We start from the raw sequence: 21,882 nt of genomic DNA on the forward strand, positions 1-21,882 counted from the left end.
ACTCTGTGTTAATTTCAACTGTTTTTCTTTCAATAACAAGCTCTACAAACAAACCTACGGCATGGGAATGGGGTCCCCCATAAGTGCCGTCCTAGCCAACTTATACATGGAACACCTAGAGTCCGAACACTTCGCCAACATCATCCCTTCAAGCGTCACTTGGTTACGTTACGTGGACGATGTCCTTGTAATAACTCCAAAACGTTTTGATGTACGGGATCTTCAGGCAAGGCTCAACGCAGTTGAACCGGCGATCCAGTTTACACTAGAAGAAGAGTCCAATGACAAGCTACTTTTCCTCGACGTCCTCATTCACAAAGTAGACAACAACCTAAGATTTCAAGTTTATCGGAAACCCACCAATAAAAATGATCTCACACACTTCTATTCCAGTCAAGATACCAAGACCAAAAGAGGCATCATCATCGGGTTTTTCCTAAGAGCATACCGAATTTGTAGTCCTGAGTTTCTTGACGAGGAGTGTACATACATTCACCAAACATTCACAGAGTTACATTTTCCTTCTTTTTTCATCAAAGACTGCAAGAAAAGAGCTCTTCAGATCATAAATTCTCCACGCATCAACACCACTCCCAGCAAAGTTATAATTCTTCCCAACAGTCAGGTTGCACTGAACGTCTCAAAAGTACTTTCACAAGCTAACACCAGAGTCGCCATCGCTTCTAGCACTTCAATAAAGGATATAACCAGGACAAAATCCAAGCACCACGAACCAGTCAATGCAGGAGTTTACACTATACCCTGTGGAGGCTGTGACAAGATTTACGTAGGTGAAACAGCCAGAAACCTCGACACCCGCCTCAATGAACACATTTACGCATGTAGGAACGATAACCTGAACAACGCCTGTGTACAACACTGAAATTCCACCAATCATCTCATGAAATTCAGAGACGCCCAATTAGTGATCAAAGAAACTAATTTCCGCAGACGCAAGTGCCTCGAATCAGCACTGATCGCTGTTTCGAATACAATTAAACAAAACAACGGCAGCTTCACCATCTCCGAAGTCTTAGCAAGAATCCTCCTGAAAACAGTAAACCCTGCCATCACATAGTCTCTCCTGTTATACTACACAAAGCACAGAGTGAACACTGAAACAAGCTGCCTCATTCCAGTCTATATTTGTCCAACCTATTTTTATGTTACCCAAGTAATAGCTTTTATATCCTTTTACTCATGTACGAATTAATTGCTCTACCATATTGTATTACTTTTGTCACTACCATTACTACTACTACTACTACCACTAGTGAACATCGAAATGGTACCTCACTAGTATTACACCTCACTCTGAGCCTTTATATACCCTCTGTGTCCATGTATTGTTTGTAATGGCTTGATAAAGCTCCTGGAGAGCGAAACGTTGCCACAATAAATGTCACATTAGTTGCACTTGTGTCCTTTTACTTTACATAAACATTTGTTTACATAACTCATGAACATTCTACATTCTCATTCTCTCTCATTTATTCATTTAATCTTGTTTACTCACCTCTCACTCTACATTAAAACTACAGATATTTGGCCTGGTGGCTAAAGCTCCCGCTTCACACACGGAGGGCCCGGGTTCAATTCCCGGCGGGTGGAAACATTTCGACACGTTTCCTTACACCTGTTGTCCTGTTCACCTAGCAGCAAATAGGTACCTGGGTGTTAGTCGACTGGTGTGGGTCGCATCCTGGGGGACAAGATTAAGGACCCCAATGGAAATAAGTTAGACAGTCCTCGATGACGCACTGACTTTCTTGGGTTATCCTGGGTGGCTAACCCTCCGGGGTTAAAAATCCGAACGAAATCTTATCTCTTATCTTATCTTAAGGTAAGTAATGACTGGACACGATTATTATACTATAGCTTAATAATAATATTAATATTAGTACATATGTATTATTGAAATAATAATGATTATTAATATTATTATTAATTTAGGGCACTGGAGCACAGATCCACTGTATAGCACTTTGTCTGGATTTTTTGGGTTATCCTAGGTAATGTATACTATGTATGATGACTTACGTGTACCAGTGAGAGAGAGAGATACAGAGAGAGATACAAAGAGACAGCCACATTCGGTCAGCCAACTACCCACCCACCCATCCAGCCACCCACCCACTCATCCAGCCAGCCAGCCACCCACCCACCCATCATCCAGCCACCCACCCACCCACCCATCATCCAGCCACCCACCCACCCATCCAGCCACCCACCCAGCCACCCATCCAGCCACCCATCCAGCCAGCCAGGCACCCACCCAGCGAACCACAGACCCAGCCACCCATCCAGCCACCCACCCACCTGGCCACCCACCCATCCAGCCAGCCAGCCACCCACCCACCCGGCCACCCACCCGGCCAACCACAGACCCGGCCACCCGGCCAGCCAGCCGGATACATATTACACATGTTCCAGAGTTGTTTCTCTTTACTTAGGGTATAGGTTAAACAACATTCTGGCAGGATGACACTACCAGTGGTATTCTCCCATTCCACTGTGTCGACAATACATAAAGATAATAGTAACATATGATACTGTATGCGATGTAAAATTTACAATACATATCACTACCATGTATACATTATATACAGTACATAAATAATTAAAATACAACAATAGAAGTAAATTCTGGTAAAAAGAATGAAATAATGATTGTACATTACATTACAGTATTATGTAGGTAGTTTAATAGGAAAGTTTTGACATTATGCCCTACCCAATATGTTGGCAATTTTCAAAGGTTCGACTTACGTCCATTTCGACTTAGGACCGGTTGGTCGGAACCAAGCTTGGTCGTAAGTCGGATGGTAGGTGTATACATTTTCCTACACACAAAAAGGATACATGCACAGTACGTATACTGTACTAAATGAAGAATAAATGACACTTACCATTATTGAAGATGTAGATATGAGACACTGTTTTTCTTGAACACACTGGGATTTTCAGAGTGATACATGAGTAAAGGCTTCACTTTGAAATCTCCACTAGCATTACAACAAAACATGAGTTAGCCTGTCTTTCATAGGCTTGTGTTCTGGGAGTGCCTTTTCATCCTGAGTAATGTAGGTCCTGTTTGGCATTTTCTTCCAAAACAGGCCTGTTTCGTCACAATTGAACACTTGTTGGGGTTGGAATTTTTCAGCTTCACCATGCCTTATCACTGTGTATGCCACTACGATTCTTAAATCTCTCAAACCATCCTTTGCTGGCCTTAAATTCACCAATATGAGCACTAGTTCCAGGCATTTTTTCTGTTCACCTGGGTGTTAGTCGACTGGTGTGGGTCGCATCCTGGGGGACAAGCTTAAGGACCCCAATGGAATTAAGTTAGACAGTCCTCGATGACACACTGACTTTCTTGGGTTATCCTGGGTGGCTAACCCTCTAGGGTTAATTGTTTCTTGTTAAGCCACACCAACAACAGTCTCTCCACATCTTCGAGTAGTACAGCTGACGATGGTGCAGCAGCAGCTGACCGTGGTACAGCAGCAGCTGACGGTGGTGCAGCAACAGTTGACGGTGGTGCAGCAACAGTTGACAGTAGTGCAGCAACAGTTGACGGTGGTGCAGCAACAGTTGACAGTGGTGCAGCAACAGTTGACGGTGGTGCAGCAACAGGTGACGGTGGTGCAGCAACAGCTGACCATGGTACAGCAGCAGCTGGCCATGGTGCAGCAACAGCTAATGGTGGTGCAGTAGCAGCTGACCATGGTATGATAGTATTTCTCCTTTTTATCACAGGGTTGGCACTAGAAGCTTTCTTTGGGCCCATGGTGGCTTATTTAGCAGTTACAAGCACTAAAAACAATGGAATAATACAAAATTTATCGAATGTATGCGTGCAACCGTCCGCCCTGGCTTGTAAACAATGCCACTAGTTGAGCTGAGGCGCTCTGGCCAGACGGACCTCGTTCGGGACGAACAATTTAAGTTGAGCTTTTCTTCGTAGGTCGGGGAAATTTTTTTATGCTGAAATGCTTCGTAAGTCGATTTTATCATAAGATGAGGCCTTCGTAAGTCGGGGGTTGACTGTATATGTATGCACAGCCTATCCTCACTTAACGACGGAGTTCTGTTCATAAGACCACGTAGGTACACGAATTCATCGCTAAGTGAGGAGCATAATATAATGGTAGTGGGTTTGTGTCAACCATCTTTGATATTCATTTAATGTCACCTTTGCACCATTTGTAACATTTCTGGCATATTTTTGAATGTTTATTCAGTAGCATACTGTATATTGTATTAAACAGAATAGAGAAAATCAGCTCTAGTATACATTATTTAGGTATGCAGACTTGTCATAGAGCCCGTCATAATTTCAAGTCGTTGGTAAGTGAGTATGTCGCTAAGTGAGGAGAAGCTGTATACGAGTTTGCCTATGACTGGTGTGACAACGTCAACCATGACCTCTTGTTACCCAGCCAGTAAACACTTAGGCTGCCTGTAAGTAGTGGGTAGCCCAAAATGAAGCACTACATGCTAAGAAAAAGGAGGCCTTAGACAATGCACAGCATTTGTTTGAATTGAAAAAAATGATTGCTAGATACTGATCAGCTGTTGACAAAACTGAAAAGTTTGTTCTAATCCAGTTATCATAATTAAGGTCTTTCTGGATACGCTGATAAATTTAAATAGCATCCTACTTCTTTTTTTATTTGCCTGGGCAATGATGGGCTCTGCTATTGTAGTGCAGTAGTTGCTTGAATATCTAAATTATATGAGCAAAGATCCTTATTTGTATACAACATTGTCTAGCAAGACAGCTCTTGGGTTGAAAGTCTTAAATTTTTGGAGGAGAATTTTTAGAAGAACATGTCACCAATTATAACAGCACAGTGGACCATCACCTTTCGCACCTTGATCTACTGCGTTTTTGTCTGTTTGCAATTCATTTTTTTGTATCTATTTCCACCTTTTGCCTGTAAATTCACCTCCTTCATGTCAGTTCTACCTGTTTCCACCTTGCACTGTAACATGACCAGCCATTGTGGCAGTACATGCATGCCAGTTACCCTTTTGCGTGCGTCACGTAGGCCAGTATCCCATCCATGTGCCTCAGGCCTTTTCTGTTTCACGGTAGACCTAGCTTTGTTTACATCCTTCCCCCTCACCTCCCGCTTACGCCACCAGTTGCCTCTTGAGCATGTACCATACAATTTCTGTCTTGTGTTATCCCTCCATTTTCAGTGGTGAGAGTGCCTCACAGCAGCAGAGAATTTTCCTGCTGAGTTACTGGAAATGATTTCTGAGGGTGGCTGTGCACCAGAACAAGTGTTTAGTGCTGATGAAAGAGCATGGTTCTGGAAAAAGATGCCTTTTAGAGCTTACGTCAGCAGGCAAAAAAAAAAAAAAGGTGCTGCTATTGCATTAGCTGTGCATTATTGTAACAGGTGACATTAAGTGCAGACCCATGCTTGTTTATTGCTCAAAGAATCCCCATGATTTAAAATGGAAAGACAAAATCACTTTTCCTGTTATCTGGAGGTCATACAAGTCAGCATGGAAGACAGAGGAATTATTTGCTGACTGGTTCAAGCATCATTTTATTCCTGAAGTCTTGTTTTATCTGTGCACAAGAGCCTCGTATTCAAGATTCTCCTGACTTGATAATTCCCTTGCTCATCCTGACCTATTACAAAATTTAACCCTTTGGGGGTCGACAGGTCCTCTCAGAGACTTGTTCTCAGGGTCAGCCAAATTTCAAAAACAAAAAAATTATTTTTTCTAATGAAAAGGTAGAGAATCTTTTCCTGATCATAATGACACCAAAAGTATGAAATTTGATGGAAAACTTACGGAATTATGCTCTCGCGAAGTTAGCGGTCTCGACGATGTTTACGCATTGGCGATTTTTGCCCACTTTGAGCCCTATTTTCGGCCAATTCCAGTGTACTAGTCGACAAAAATCATAGCTATTTTGCTAGAACTTCATTTTTTCTATCGAATGAGTACAAGAAACCACCCATTTACCGATTTCAACTATCCAATAAAGTGGTCAGAATTTAGCAATTTTGCCAGTTTCACACAAATTTCAAAGGATGCCAATTTCTGAATAGGGTCCAGAATAAACAAGAAAGACATTCCTGGCACTAAAATAAGTTCTCTGTTCGTTAGTCACATCCCCAGGCCCCTCTTATATTTCTTTGGCTTTCCACTTTGAATTTTTATTCTCACAAAAAAATAAGATTTACTGTTATGCAGACTACTGCATTAGTGTAGAATTATATTTTTTTTTTTTTTTTTTTTTTTTTTTTTTTTATCACACTGGCCGATTCCCACCAAGGCAGGGTGGCCCGAAAAAGAAAAACTTTCACCATCATTCACTCCATCACTGTCTTGCCAGAAGGGTGCTTTACACTACAGTTTTTAAACTGCAACATTAACACCCCTCCTTCAGAGTGCAGGCACTGTACTTCCCATCTCCAGGACTCAAGTCTGGCCTGCCGGTTTCCCTGAATCCCTTCATAAATGTTACTTTGCTCACACTCCAACAGCACGTCAAGTATTAAAAACCATTTGTCTCCATTCACTCCTATCAAACATGCTCACGCATGCCTGCTGGAAGTCCAAGCCCCTCGCACACAAAACCTCCTTTACCCCCTCCCTCCAACCTTTCCTAGGCCGACTCCTACCCCGCCTTCCTTCCACTACAGACTGATACACTCTTGAAGTCATTCTGTTTCGCTCCATTCTCTCTACATGTCCGAACCACCTCAACAACCCTTCCTCAGCCCTCTGGACAACAGTTTTGGTAATCCCGCACCTCCTCCTAACTTCCAAACTACGAATTCTCTGCATTATATTCACACCACACATTGCCCTCAGACATGACATCTCCACTGCCTCCAGCCTTCTCCTCGCTGCAACATTCATCACCCATGCTTCACACCCATATAAGAGCGTTGGTAAAACTATACTCTCATATATTCCCCTCTTTGCCTCCAAGGACAAAGTTCTTTGTCTCCACAGACTCCTAAGTGCACCACTCACTCTTTTTCCCTCATCAATTCTATGATTCACCTCATCTTTCATAGACCCATCTGCTGACACGTCCACTCCCAAATATCTGAATACGTTCACCTCCTCCATACTCTCTCCCTCCAATCTGATATTCAATCTTTCATCACCTAATCTTTTTGTTATCCTCATAACCTTACTTTTTCCTGTATTCACCTTTAATTTTCTTCTTTTGCACACCCTACCAAATTCATCCACCAATCTCTGCAACTTCTCTTCAGAATCTCCCAAGAGCACAGTGTCATCAGCAAAGAGCAGCTGTGACAACTCCCACTTTGTGTGTGATTCTTTATCTTTTAACTCCACGCCTCTTGCCAAGACCCTCGCATTTACTTCTCTTACAACCCCATCTATAAATATATTAAACAACCACGGTGACATCACACATCCTTGTCTAAGGCCTACTTTTACTGGGAAAAAATTTCCCTCTTTCCTACATACTCTAACTTGAGCCTCACTATCCTCGTAAAAACTCTTCACTGCTTTCAGTAACCTACCTCCTACACCATACACTTGCAACATCTGCCACATTGCCCCCCTATCCACCCTGTCATATAAATAATATATATAAATAATATAAATAATATCAGCGCACTGGTGAAAGAATATTAGACTCACCAGTTGACGTGTATTGGACGCTTGGCAAGATTTGTTTACTTTTGAACTTCGGTAAAAATTGAACATTTCTGCTACTTTGAGCTCAATTTCAAGGTGCTTTTCATTGTAAAACCAGTCAAAATCATCTCCATTTCTGTAATATATCTTCCATTCTATAAAATGAGACCAGGAAAACTAGAATACAACAATAAATACCATACGAAAATACAGTGCAAAGTCGCTGTTTTAATCCAAAAACACGGTCAAATTTTTTTTTTCCTCTCATTACACACTGTGTGCTGCAGGATTTTTTTTATACTGCGCACACTGACCACATAGACCCATTCTTACATATGTAGGCCTACCAGCTTTCTCTCACTAGATTTGAGGGCGCTAGAATTTAGGCGTACTAGTACGTCAAAAACCCTGAGTCGTAAGCCGTACTAGTACGTCCGAAACCCCCAAAGGGTTAAACTTTAATGTTTTTTTTTTTACCACCAAATACGACATGACTGATACAACCACTGGATCAAGGTGTAATCAAGCTATTTAAGTTTATCTGCACACACACAGAGTGGGGCAGAAACTGATTGCAGCAGTAGACAATGACTCTGAGCTTGGAGCTCTAGAGTTTTTGTATAAATTCAACAAGTGCCTTACCCCATGTCAAAGCTTTGTGGAATAATGTGCCCCAATCAACAATAAATGCAGGCTGGAGAAAATTATGGTGAGCATGGTGAATATTTCACAGGTGAATATTTCACAGTTGAGGTAACTGTTCAGTTGGCAAGGAGATTGCTTGGTGAGGGCTTTGAGGACATGCAGCCAGAAGACATCAATAAACCGTTAGAAGATAATAAGGAAGAAAGAAGTCCAGAGGAAATGTTGGCAGAGCTGAATTACCAGATAGAAGGGACTCAGAGAGTTGAAGGGGATGAGAAAGAAGAGCCTGCAAAGAAATGGTTAACACTTTCACAGTTATGGGAGCAGTTTCATGCTGCTGCTAAACTTAAAGACTTTTTCATTGAAGAGGATGCTGACATATCTAGAAGCCCTGATCTAAAGCTGCTGATGATGCCCTACCATCAGCTGTATAAAGTATTGCTGAATAATGCACAGCAGACATAGGAGAATACTTCAGGGCTCCTGTAAATAATAACTCTGCATCGACCTCTTCCCATGAACCTCCAGCCATCCACTTCATCCATCTCATCTATGGCCCACACCAAGCCTCTCCACAGACATCAAGCCACTTAATCAGCAACAACTTTCTTAGGTTATGCTAGGTTAAATCATCCTGCATCATACTATAATAATATACATTAATAATGTGGTTTTAAAAATCATTGTATAATATTTAGTTTATATTAGGTGAATTGTATACATATTTATAAGAAAAGTTGTTTGGCTGTCAAGGTGGCATGGAATATAACCCAATTTTTTCTGTGAGTTGTTCACTCCACCTACTGTGTTTTCACATATAGCTCCATTTTTTATGGAACATTTTTTTTTCAACAAGTCAGCCGTCTCCCGCCTAGGCAGGGTAACCCAAAACGAAAATACTTTCATCATCATTCAACACTTTCACCTCACTCATACATAATCACTGTTTTTGCAGAGGTGCCCAGATACAACAGTTTAGAAGCATAAAGATACAATATAAAAAGTGACCTGAAATAATATTATAAACTCCCTTTAGAATGTAATATCAGGGCCCAATTATATATATACTGTCCTGTTACACTTCCCATTTCCAGAACTCAAATCTGGCTATATAAAAATAACCGGTTTCCCTGAATCCCTTCACTAAATATTACCTTGCTCACACTCCAACAGCTCGTCAGGTCCCAAAAACCATTCGTCTCCATTTACTCCTATCTAACATACTTGTGCATGCTTGCTGGAAGTCCAAGCCCCTCACCCACAAAACCACCTTTACCCCCCTCCCTCCAACCTTTTCGAGGATGACCCCTACCCCACCTTCCTTTCCCTACAGATTTATATGCTCTCCATGTCATTCTACTTTGATCCATTCTCTCTAAATGACCAAACCACCTCAACAACCCCTCTTCAGCCCTCTGACTAATACTTTTATTAACTCCACACCTTCTCCTAATTTCCACACTTTGAATTCTCTGCATAACATTTACACCACACATTCCCCTTAGACAGGACATCTCCACTGCCTCCAACCGCCTCCTCACATATACCTCAATGCACCACTCGCCTTTTTTTCCTCATCATTTCTATGGTTAACCTCATCCTTCATAAACCCATCCACTGACACATCAACTCCCAGATATCTGTAAACATTTTCTTCTTCCATACTCCTTCTCTCCAATGTGATATCCAATTTTTCTTTATCTAAATCATTTGATACCCTCATCACCTTACTCTTATCTATGTTCACTTTCAAATTTCTACCTTTACACACCCTCCCAAACTCATCCACTAACCTTTGCAACTTTTCTTTAGAATCACCCATAAACACAGTATCATCAGCAAAAAGTAACTGTCAACTCCCATTTTGTATTTGATTTCGCAGAATTTAATCCCACCTCTCTCCCCAACACCCTAGCATATACTTCTTTTACTACCCTGTCTATAAATATATTAAACAACCATGGTGACATTACACATCCCTGTGTAAGACCTTCTTTTACTGGGAAGTAATCTCCCTTTCTTCTACACATCCTAACCTGAGCCTCACTATCCTCATAAAAACTCTTTACAGCATTTAGTAACTTACTACCTATTCCACATACTTGCAACATCTGCCACATTGCTCCCCTATCCACTCTATCATATGCCTTTTCTAAATCCATAAATGCAATGAAAACTGTTCACATATATGCTGCAATGTAAACACTTGATTTACACATCCCCTACCCACTCTAAAGCCTCCTTGCTCATCCACAATCCTACTCTGTCTTACCTCTAATTCTTTCAATAATAACCCTGCCATACACTTTTCCTGGTATACTCGGTAAACTTATTCCTCTATAATTTTTACAATCTCTTTTGTCCCCCTTCCCTTTATGTAAAGGAACTATACATGCTCTTTGCCAATCCCTAGGTACCTTCCCCTATTCTATACATTTATTAAACAAAAATACCAACCATTCCAACCCCATATCACCCCCCCTGCTTTTACCATTTCTGTCATAATCCCGTCAGTTCATGCTGCTTTACCCCCTTTTGTGTGTTGTGCAAAAGGTGATTATTCACTGAAATTCATATACATCATTGTATCTGACATAAAAACAAAAGAAAAACAATCTCCAAAAATTTTACAGGTCATGTAACAACACATGACTAATTGTACCAAACAAGTAGGAACCCACCAAACCCACATCAATTGGTATGGTGTAATTCTGAAGTTCCAGTTTTCAGCAGATGTCTTTTTCACACACTTGAAAGATAATTACCTGTATTAATAGGCCATATTCTATGAGGAAGAATTAAGAGCTCTGTAGTGTTAAGTTTTATTTGCTTATGAACTGTTATTATATGAACATTAAAATGGTATAAAATACCGACAGATTGTTAGGTAAGACACATATGCAACAGTTAGGTATCTTTATTTCGAAACATTTCGCCTACACAGTAGGCTTCTTCAGTCGAGTACAGAAAAGTTGATAGAAGCAGAAGATACTTGAAGACGATGTAATCAGTCCATCACCCTTAAAGTTTTGAGGTGGTCAGTCCCTCAGTCTGGAGAAGAGCATTGTTCCGTTGTCTGAAACAATATGAAGTTGAAATGACAGAATGGGGCCTTATATAGTGCCAGGAGGTGAGACGTCTCACCTCCTGGCACTATATAAGGCCCCATTCTGTCATTCAACTTCATATTGTTTCAGACAACGGAACAATGCTCTTCTCCAGACTGAGGGACTGACCACCTCAAAACTTTAAGGGTGATGGACTGATTACATCGTCTTCAAGTATCTTCTGCTTCTATCAACTTTTCTGTACTCGACTGAAGAAGCCTACTGTGTAGGCGAAACGTTTCGAAATAAAGATACCTAACTGTTGCATATGTGTGTTATTATATGGTTTAATTGATAGCTGGCAGCTATGATTGGTTGTTAGCCTGGAAAATGTTGATGCGTGCAGTGACCACTCATTCGTACATTGTATTAAATGAGGTTTTCTGACCGAGATCATAAGTATACAGACAAGTTTGTGATCATGTAATACACCCTTAGCAGCACTTTATTACAAATGAGCCAGTGTAAGTTCCAAGTTCCAGGTGAGGGGACCTGGCAAGTCAGGTGTTTCCATGCAGGAAAAACTTATGAGAGTATCTCTGTCATTTCAGACCTTCCTGATACATACAGAAAGTACTAGCCATTATGGCTCATGGCATCATCGGGGTTAACAATATATTCCCTTTTTTCCATGGGAGGGAGTATGCCTATGGAACCAGGTAATTTCCTGTAGAAGTCCAGGGAATGACACACTAAATAGCCAACTGCTTGCAAATAATATAACAATATCTAATTCAGACACAGTGGTAAGTATAACAGTTTCATTTATTGTTTACAGAGAGCCCAAACTGAAGCTGTTACATTCTTGGGTAATCAAGATAATGGCAGAACACTGTATGCCGTGCCAGGATTAGACTACATTGGACATGAAGATGTAATGCCATATGTTGCAGTAAGTAAGAGACCTATCAGACATGATTTGTTTGATAAGTTTCTTATATATGCTGCTGAGAAAGGTTAGCTTAAATTATTTTGCAGATATGTTACATGATGAGTAGATGTGCTCATGTATTTTTTTTTTATGTTTGCCTTTTTATGAGGAGAGTGTGAAGATGATTTGTGTATGTGATTTCGTGTATAGGACAAGGAGGAATAACATCTTGTAGGAATGAGGAAGAGCCAGTTGTGAGTGTGGGGGAAGTTCGTGAGGCAGTAGGTAAAATGAAAGGGGGTAAGGCAGCCGGGATTGATGGGATAAAGATAGAAATGTTAAAAGCAGGTGGGGATATAGTTTTGGAGTGGTTGGTGCAATTATTTAATAAATGTATGGAAGAGGGTAAGGTACCTAGGGATTGGCAGAGAGCATGCATAGTTCCTTTGTATAAAGGCAAAGGGGATAAAAGAGAGTGCAAAAATTATAGGGGGATAAGTCTGCTGAGTATACCTGGTAAAGTGTATGGTAGAGTTATTATTGAAAGAATTAAGAGTAAGACAGAGAATAGGATAGCAGATGAACAAGGAGGCTTTAGGAAAGGTAGGGGGTGTGTGGACCAGGTGTTTACAGTGAAACATATAAGTGAACAGTATTTAGATAAGGCTAAAGAGGTCTTTGTGGCATTTATGGATTTGGAAAAGGCGTATGACAGGGTGGATAGGGGGGCAATGTGGCAGATGTTGCAAGTGTATGGTGTAGGAGGTAGGTTACTGAAAGCAGTGAAGAGTTTTTACGAGGATAGTGAGGCTCAAGTTAGAGTATGTAGGAAAGAGGGAAATTATTTCCCAGTAAAAGTAGGCCTTAGACAAGGATGTGTGATGTCACCGTGGTTGTTTAATATATTTATAGATGGGGTTGTAAGAGAAGTAAATGCGAGGGTCTTGGCAAGAGGCGTGGAGTTAAAAGATAAAGAATCACACACAAAGTGGGAGTTGTCACAGCTGCTCTTTGCTGATGACACTGTGCTCTTGGGAGATTCTGAAGAGAAGTTGCAGAGATTGGTGGATGAATTTGGTAGGGTGTGCAAAAGAAGAAAATTAAAGGTGAATACAGGAAAGAGTAAGGTTATGAGGATAACAAAAAGATTAGGTGATGAAAGATTGAATATCAGATTGGAGGGAGAGAGTATGGAGGAGGTGAATGTATTCAGATATTTGGGAGTGGACGTGTCAGCGGATGTGTCTATGAAAGATGAGGTGAATCATAGAATTGATGAGGGGAAAAGAGTGAGTGGTGCACTTAGGAGTCTGTGGAGACAAAGAACTTTGTCCTTGGAGGCAAAGAGGGGAATGTATGAGAGTATAGTTTTACCAACGCTCTTATATGGGTGTGAAGCATGGGTGATGAATGTTGCAGCGAGGAGAAGGCTGGAGGCAGTGGAGATGTCATGTCTGAGGGCAATGTGTGGTGTGAATATAATGCAGAGAATTCGTAGTTTGGAAGTTAGGAGGAGGTGCAGGATTACCAAAACTGTTGTCCAGAGGGCTGAGGAAGGGTTGTTGAGGTGGTTCGGACATGTAGAGAGAATGGAGCGAAACAGAATGACTTCAAGAGTGTATCAGTCTGTAGTGGAAGGAAGGCGGGGTAGGGGTCGGCCTAGGAAAGGTTGGAGAGAGGGGGTAAAGGAGGTTTTGTGTGCGAGGGGCTTGGACTTCCAGCAGGCATGCGTGAGCGTGTTTGATAGGAGTGAATGGAGACAAATGGTTTTTAATACTTGACGTGCTGTTGGAGTGTGAGCAAAGTAACATTTATGAAGGGGTTCAGGGAAACTGGCAGGCTGGATTTGAGTCCTGGAGATGGGAAGTACAGTGCCTGCACTCTGAAGGAGGGGTGTTAATGTTGCAGTTTAAAAACTGTAGTGTAAAGCACCCTTCTGGCAAGACAGTGATGGAGTGAATGATGGTGAAAGTTTTTCTTTTTCGGGCCACCCTGCCTTGGTGGGAATCGGCCAGTGTGATAAAAAAAAAAAAAAACTTTATGAAACCATTTGTTGAAAGTCATTTTTTACAAGCAGACATATTTGGTTTGTGTCAGAGCATAGGTAAATATCTTTCTGTTCCTTTATTATTTATTTTATTCCCCCCCCCTACCTATGTATTCTCGCTCTTCCTCTGTGGGCACCTAGGTCCCTTGCAGTGCTCCCCTCTCTTAGTATTTGACTGGCTCCTCCTTACTTCCTCACTACTACTTCCACTTCCACTGCTGCTGCTGCCGTCGCTGCCGCCGCCACCACTACCATTACTTCTCGCCTATATATACCCATCCTACTCTACTTCTCGATAGTGTGACTTTGTAAATGGTCCAAGTCGGACCGAAACGTCGTCATAAGCTCCTCTCTTCTATGTGCGGGTTATTTGTGTATTGTTCCAGTCACAGTATTGTGCCTTTTTTTGTTATTTATAATTACTAGACAGAGACAGGTATAGTACATGAGCATAAGAATACTAGTTTATATTATATCGAAGGTATTCAGTGATTTAATAAAAATTCTAATAAAAGATTCATTTTGGATAATGTTAGTACCTGAATTGATACAAAAAAAAAATGCCTTGTAATAAATGAGAGTTTAAGGAATGATGGAACAAGAACAGGGACAATATTGGATGACAGACAGGGTTTCAGTATTTGTTTAACATAATAAATTGTTGTCATGAAAACATTAAGGTAAGGAGGTGTTTTTTAATAGTACAGTATGTTTGAAGTGGTTGGCAGATAGAGAGCCTCTGGAATCTTCTGGCAAGGTTCCATATTTTAGGTCCTCTTATACATGCTAAATTGGACACTGAATATCATAGAAACTTTTGTGTTTAGTATTATGTCAATGAGTTTTGTTGCTTAACCCTTTCGGTGTGGTTGCATTATATAAAGACTTTGAAGCCAGTGTTGGTCCTGTAGTACAACACCATGACCACAGCTCACTCAGATAAGCTGTGAGCAGTAAATTTGGGCCTAAATGTGAGAAAATGGGCCCGTGCAGTAAGTGTGCACCATATAAAAAAAAATTCTGGAGCACACAGTACATAAGGAGAACTGCAACTGTATATTTGATTTAAAACAGCGACTTTGTGGCACATTTTCATAGGGTTTTTATGGTTGTATGCTCAGTTTCTTGGTCTTGTTTGATAGACTGGAAGATATATTTACAGAAATAGAGATGATTTTGATTGGTGTCAGGACTGAAAGTAGCTTGAAATTGAGCTCCAAGTAGCAGAAATGTTCAGCTTTTGCCGATATTCCAGAGTACACAAATGACATCATTTGTCCAATATGTGTCCAGCTTGCTAGTCTGATATGCATTTGGGAATACACTGACATTATTTATACAATTATTATAGTAATGCAGTAGTCTGCATAACAGTTAACCTATTTTTGTGAGTGAATAAAAATTCAAAATGGAAAGCAGGCATAATATAAGAGGGGCCTGGAGATGTGAATAAGGAATGGAGGAATATTTTCTTTTAGGGCCAGGAATGTCTCCATTGCTTATTCTGGACCCAGTTTTTAAATTTGCAATTTTTTTAGTTTTGTGTGAAATTGGCCAAATTACTGATTTCTGATTACTTTATTAGGTTGTCGAAATAGGTAAATGGGTGGTTTCTTGTATTCAGTTGATAGAATAGAAGGAATACTAGCAAAATTGCTGAGGGCTTGGTCGAATGGAACAATGGAATTGGCCAAAAATAGGGTGCAAAGTGGGCGAAATCACTGATGCGTAAATATCACTGAGACTGCTAACTTTGTGAGAGCGTAATTCCATAAGTTGAACATCAAATTTCATATTTTTGGTTTCATTACCTTTGGAAAAAGATTCTCTATCGTTTCATGAGTTTTTTTATTTTTAATTCTTCAATCCTGAAAGGGTTAATCATCAGCATCATTTACAGACTTTCAAATATATCTTGCATATATATTTTATTAACAGTTCCCCCATCAACATTAGCTTTGAGTTCTTCCACAGAATACTGCACTTGCATGAAGTATTCATCTTGACAGGTAGAGCTCATTCTATATTTTTCACCATCCCAGAACAAACCCACAAATTGGTAACAGGCTAGGCTTCTAGTCTAAGCTCTGCTGACGTAATCCATAATAATGCTCATTGACACCTTATATTTAATGGCAGCCTGTCTGAACTGAAGGGTTGCCTTCAGTTTTCTTACCTGAAGGTTACCTGGAGTTCTTCAGGGGTCAGTGCCCCTGCTGCCCGGTCCGAGACTAGGCCTTCCAGTGGATGGCCTGATTAACCAGGCTGTTGATGCTAGTCACACACAGTCTACCATATGCACCACAGTCTGGCTGATCAGGAGCTGACTTGAAGAACTTATCACATACCCTCTTGAAGACAGCTAGAGGTCTTTTGGTAATCCCCCTTATGTATGAAGGAAGGGTGTAGAAAAGTCTTGGTCCCTTTACAATTATTGAGTTGTCTCTCATTGTACTCACTGCATCCTTTCATATTTTTTTTTTTTACACAAAATTCATTTATCTTAAAACTCCAAGGGGCAGCTACTGTATTATAATCCATTTTTTTTTTTTTCAACAAGTCAGCCGCCTCCCACCGAGGCAGGGTGACCCAAAAAGAAAGAAAATCCCCAAAAAGAAAATATTTTCATCATTCAACACTTTCACCTCACTCACACGTAATCACTGTTTTTGCAGAGGTACCCAGAATACAACAGTTTAGAAGTATATACGTATAAAAAAATACACAGTATATCCCTCCAAACTGCCAATATCCCAAACCCCTCCTTTAAAGTGCAGGCATTGTACTTCCCATTTCCAGGACTCAAGTCCGGCTATATAAAAATAACCAGTTTCCCTGAATCCCTTCACTAAATATTACCCTGCTCACACTCCAACAGCTCGTCAGGTCCCAAATACCATTTGTCTCCATTCACTCCTATCTAACACGCTCAGGCACGCTTGCTGGAAGTCCTCCATGTTTTTTTTGTTTTTTTTCCAGCAAGTCGACCGACTCCCACTGAGGCAGGGTGACCCAAAAAAGAAAGAAAATCCCCAAAAAGAAAATACTTTCATCATCATTCAACACTTTCACCTCTCACATAATCACTGTTTTTGCAGAGGTGCTCAGAACACAACAATTTAGAAGTATATACGTATAAAGATACACAACATATCCCTCCAAACTGCTAATATCCCGAAACCCCTCCTTTAGAGTGCAGGCATTGTACAGTGGACCCTCGACTAACACTATTAATCCGTTCCTGAGAGCTCATCGCTAGTCAAAATTATCGTTAGTCAAGTTAATTTTCCCCATAAGAAATAGTGGAAATCAAATTAATCCGTGTAGGACACCCCAAAGTATGAAAAAAAAATTGTTTTTACCACATGAAATATTAATTTTAATACACACAAACTGAAGAAGACATGCACAGTTACATGACACTTGCCTTTATTGAAGATCTGGTGATGATTGATGGGATGGGAGGAGGGGAGTGTGTTGATGGTCTTAGTGTTTAGAAGGGGAATCCCCTTCCATTAGGACTTGAGGTGGCAAGTCCTTTTCCAGGGTTACTTCCCTTCCCTTTAAATCTCTCAAACCAACCTTTGCTGGCCTTAAATTCACTCACATCACTAGTTGCTGGCATTTTTTAAATTAAATCGTCATGCAACTTCCTAGCCTTTTCACATATGATCGCTTGAGAGATGCTATCTCCTGCTATCTGTTTTTCGTTTATCCACACCAATAACAGTCTCTCAACATCTTCGAGTACTTGCGATCTCAGTTTCAAAAACATAGTTGCACCTTTGGCAAGAACAGCTTCCTTGATTGCCGTTTTCTTGCCCACAATAGTAGCGATGGTTGATTGGGGTTTTGTGTACAACCTGGCCAGCTCAGAGACACGCACTCCACTTTCATACTTAACAATGATCTCTTTCTTCATATCCATAGTAATTCTCACCTTTTTGCTGTAGGATTGGCACTAGAAGCTTTCTTGGGGCCCATGGTGACTTACTTTGCAGGTGCACTCACTAAAAAGGCTGTGATAATATGAAATGTTCTGATTGTATGCTTGGAAGCAACTGCAGTGGCTGGCTGGCTTGTAAACACTGGCCAGAAGTGGACGCGTCTCAGACGGAACGAATAGTGTTGGTCGAGTTTTTTAGTGCTAGTCGAGGCAAAATTTTTGTGTTAAAATGTATCTCTAGTCGGATTTATCGTTAATCGATGCCATCGTTGGTCGAGGGTCCACTGTACTTCCCATTTCCAGGACTCAAGTCCGGCTATATAAAAATAACCAGTTTCCCTGAATCCCTTCACTAAATATTACCCTGCTCACACTCCAACAGATCGTCAGGTCCCAAATACCATTCGTCTCCATTCACTCCTATCGAACACGCTCATGCACGCCTGCTGGAAGTCCAAGCCCCTCGCCCAAAAACCTCCCTTACCCCTTCCTTCCAACCTTTTCAAGGACAACCCCTACCCTGCCTTCCTTCTCCTACAGATTTAAATGCTCTCCATGTCATTCTACTTTGATCCATTCTCTCTAAATGACCAAACCACCTCAACAACCCCTCTTCAGCCCTCTGACTAATTTCCACACTCCGAATTTTCTGCATAATATTTACACCACACATTGCCCTTAGACAGGACATCTCCACTGCCTCCAACTGCCTCCTCGCTGCTGCATTCCCAACCCAAGCTTCACATCCATATAAGAGTGTTGGTACTACTATGCTTTCATACATTTCCTTATTTGCCTCCATAGATAACGTTTTTTGACTCCACATATACCTCAACGCACCACTCACCTTTTTTACCTCATCAATTCTGTGATTAACCTCATCCTTCATAAATCCATCTGCCGACACATCAACTCCCAAGTATCTGAAAACATTCACTTCTTCCATACTCCTCCCCAATTTGATATCCAATTTTTCTTTATCTAAATTATTTGATACCCTCATCACCTTACTCTTTTCTATGTTCACTTTCAACTTTCTACCTTTACACACACTCCCAGACTCATCCACTAACCTTTGCAATTTTTCTTTAGAATCTCCCATAAGCACAGTATCATCAGCAAAAAGTAACTGTGTCAATTCCCATTTTGTAGTTGATTCCCCATAATTTAATCCCACCCCTCTCCCGAACACCCTAGCATTTACTTCTTTTACAACCCCATCTATAAATATATTAAACAACCATGGTGACATTACACATCCCTGTCTAAGACCTACTTTTACTGGGAAGTAGTCTCCCTCTCTTCTACACACCCTAACCTGAGCCTCACTATCCTCATAAAAACTCTTTACAGCATTTAGTAACTTACCACCTATTCCATATACTTGCAACATCTGCCACATTGCTCCCCTATCCACTCTATCATATGCCTTTTCTAAATCCATAAATGCAATAAAAACTTCCCTACCTTTATCTAAATACTGTTCACATATATGCTTCAATGTAAACACTTGATCTACACATCCCCTACCCACTCTGAAACCTTCTTGCTCATCCGCAATCCTGCATTCTGTCTTACCTCTAATTCTTTCAGTTATGACCCTACCGTACACTTCTCCTGGTATACTCAGTAAACTTATTCCTCTATAATTTTTACAATCTCTTTTGTCCCCATTCCCTCCATGTATGAAGAAATAGTAGTTTTCAATAGCAAAAATAAAAGTAATTTAGAGATTTGCACAAGATAAACTCGTATTGCTTCCAGATACAGTGCAGTACACTATACACTAAAGTTGCACTAGTTTATTTGAATGTCTGACATATTCACAGCACTGGATGTTAATAAATATTTAGAAAATACAAAAGAATTACAAAATTTCATGGAATCTTACCAGCAAAAATATGGCTTTGAGCAGGCTCTGGCCAAAATTATAGGTGATGCCTTCATAACCCAAGTTTTTCCCCACATCTTGAGCACATTGGACAAATGCTTTAACAAAAGATTGACTTGTCAGAAGCATTCCACTGTTTGAAGCATCACGGCTTACTCCAGTACACCTATGAAATGGGTGTATAATACTCCAGTACCATATAGTACTGTCCATCGTTGTCCAGAATTTTGTTTTATTTGAAGTACGTATATTTGTGACTAGTATTAGTCGGAGGGCTGAAGAGGGATTATTATGGTAGATTGCTCATTTACAGAGAATTGGAGAGAATGGAACAAAGTAGAATGACTTGGAGAGAGTATTAATCTGTAGAGGAAGGAAGGCAGGTAGGGGTCGTCCTCGAAAAGGTTGGAGGGAGGGGGGTAAAGGAAGTTTTGTGGGCGAGGGGCTTGGACTTCCAGCAAGCGTGAGTGAGTGTGTTAAATAGGAGTGAATAGAGACGAATGGTTTTTGGGACCTGACAAGCTGTTGGAGTGTGAGCAAGGTAATATTTTGTGAAGGAATGCAGGGAAACCAGTTAGCTAGACTTGAGCCCTGGAAGTGGGAAGCACAGTGCCTGCCTGCACTTTAAAGGAGGGGTTTGGGATATTGGCAGTTTGGAGGGACATCTAAACTGTCGTATCTGAGCGCCTCTGCAAAGATAGTGATTATGTATGAGTGATAGTGAAAGTGTTGGATGATGATGAAGGTTTTTTCTTTCTTTTTGTGTTTTTCTTTCTTTTTGGGTCACCCTGCCTCAGTGAGAAACGGCTGACGTTTTAAAAAAAAAATTGCGATTCTAAATTTAAGAGGAGTTTATACTCTTGAAGGTATTGTAAAATTAGAAGTAGCTAATAATGCTAAGTCTGTTCAGCAAAATTTGTTTTGATTTGGTTTCATGTTTCAGACACCATATTTCTAGTATATCACTTTAATCTTGTTACTATTAACATTCATAAGAAATAATGACGATAATAAAAATATATTTGGGTGCTGGAAATACTGTACATTGGAAAGTGTTGGATAATTACACCTATTTGCATGCTGCCTCTCGGTAAACATGTTAGGTAATCATAATCTGGGAATAAGGAAACTCATGAATTTGGAGCGACAACTGTACATGTATTTGTTTCAGATTTATTGATTTAATGTTGATACTAAGTAAATAATACATAGACCATGAATTTGGGGGATCTAAGTTTAGCTCTGTAATCCTTTGAGAGAAAGTTGGTTTATGTATTACATACTGTACTCTATTTTAGGCTTATTATAAACTGTTTATAATGCTAAATTTTGGTAGATTTTAATTATAGTTTGGTGGTGTTTTCAGGCCACAGATTTTAGGCACAGTAATTAGCTTTTTTATTAGCTTATTGCCTATAATAGTCTAATAAATATAATCATAAATTAAGATGTATAAAAACTGAACTGTATATTGATTATTTATAATGGCACTTTTAGATCCTCCATTTTGTGCTCGTGAAACACTGATGGCATGGCAGGAGCGTAACCACCCATGGCTGGAGCTCTCAGATGTGCACAAGGAAACTACAGAGAATATTAGAGTCACTGTTATACCCTTTTATATGGGGTGTAGAGAATCACAGAATGCTAATGTTTATTGGGTAAGTTGGTGTTCTCTGTGGCACATTTATATACTACATACTGAATATTGAGTAACGG

At 40.4% G+C, this 21,882-nt stretch overlaps 2 protein-coding genes across 29 annotated transcripts in view; one reads left to right on the forward strand and one right to left on the reverse strand.

Annotated features, from left to right (window-relative positions):
- Positions 1-21,882, reverse strand: part of LOC128685599 (protein bric-a-brac 1-like) — a 518,998-nt gene that overhangs the window by 405,110 nt on the left and 92,006 nt on the right. The window lies entirely within an intron of this gene.
- The window catches only part of LOC138853123 (polymerase delta-interacting protein 2-like), a 33,515-nt gene that overhangs the window by 11,297 nt on the left and 336 nt on the right, over positions 1-21,882 (forward strand). Inside the window, exons 4-5 of the mRNA XM_070087921.1 lie at positions 12,187-12,364; positions 21,661-21,824. Of these exons, the coding sequence (XP_069944022.1) occupies positions 12,187-12,364; positions 21,661-21,824 (342 nt within the window). The remainder of the gene's footprint in view (positions 1-12,186; positions 12,365-21,660; positions 21,825-21,882) is intronic.

The sequence above is a fragment of the Cherax quadricarinatus genome, chromosome 23, assembly GCF_038502225.1.
Source record: "Cherax quadricarinatus isolate ZL_2023a chromosome 23, ASM3850222v1, whole genome shotgun sequence".
NCBI classification, from domain to species: Eukaryota; Metazoa; Arthropoda; class Malacostraca; order Decapoda; family Parastacidae; genus Cherax; species Cherax quadricarinatus.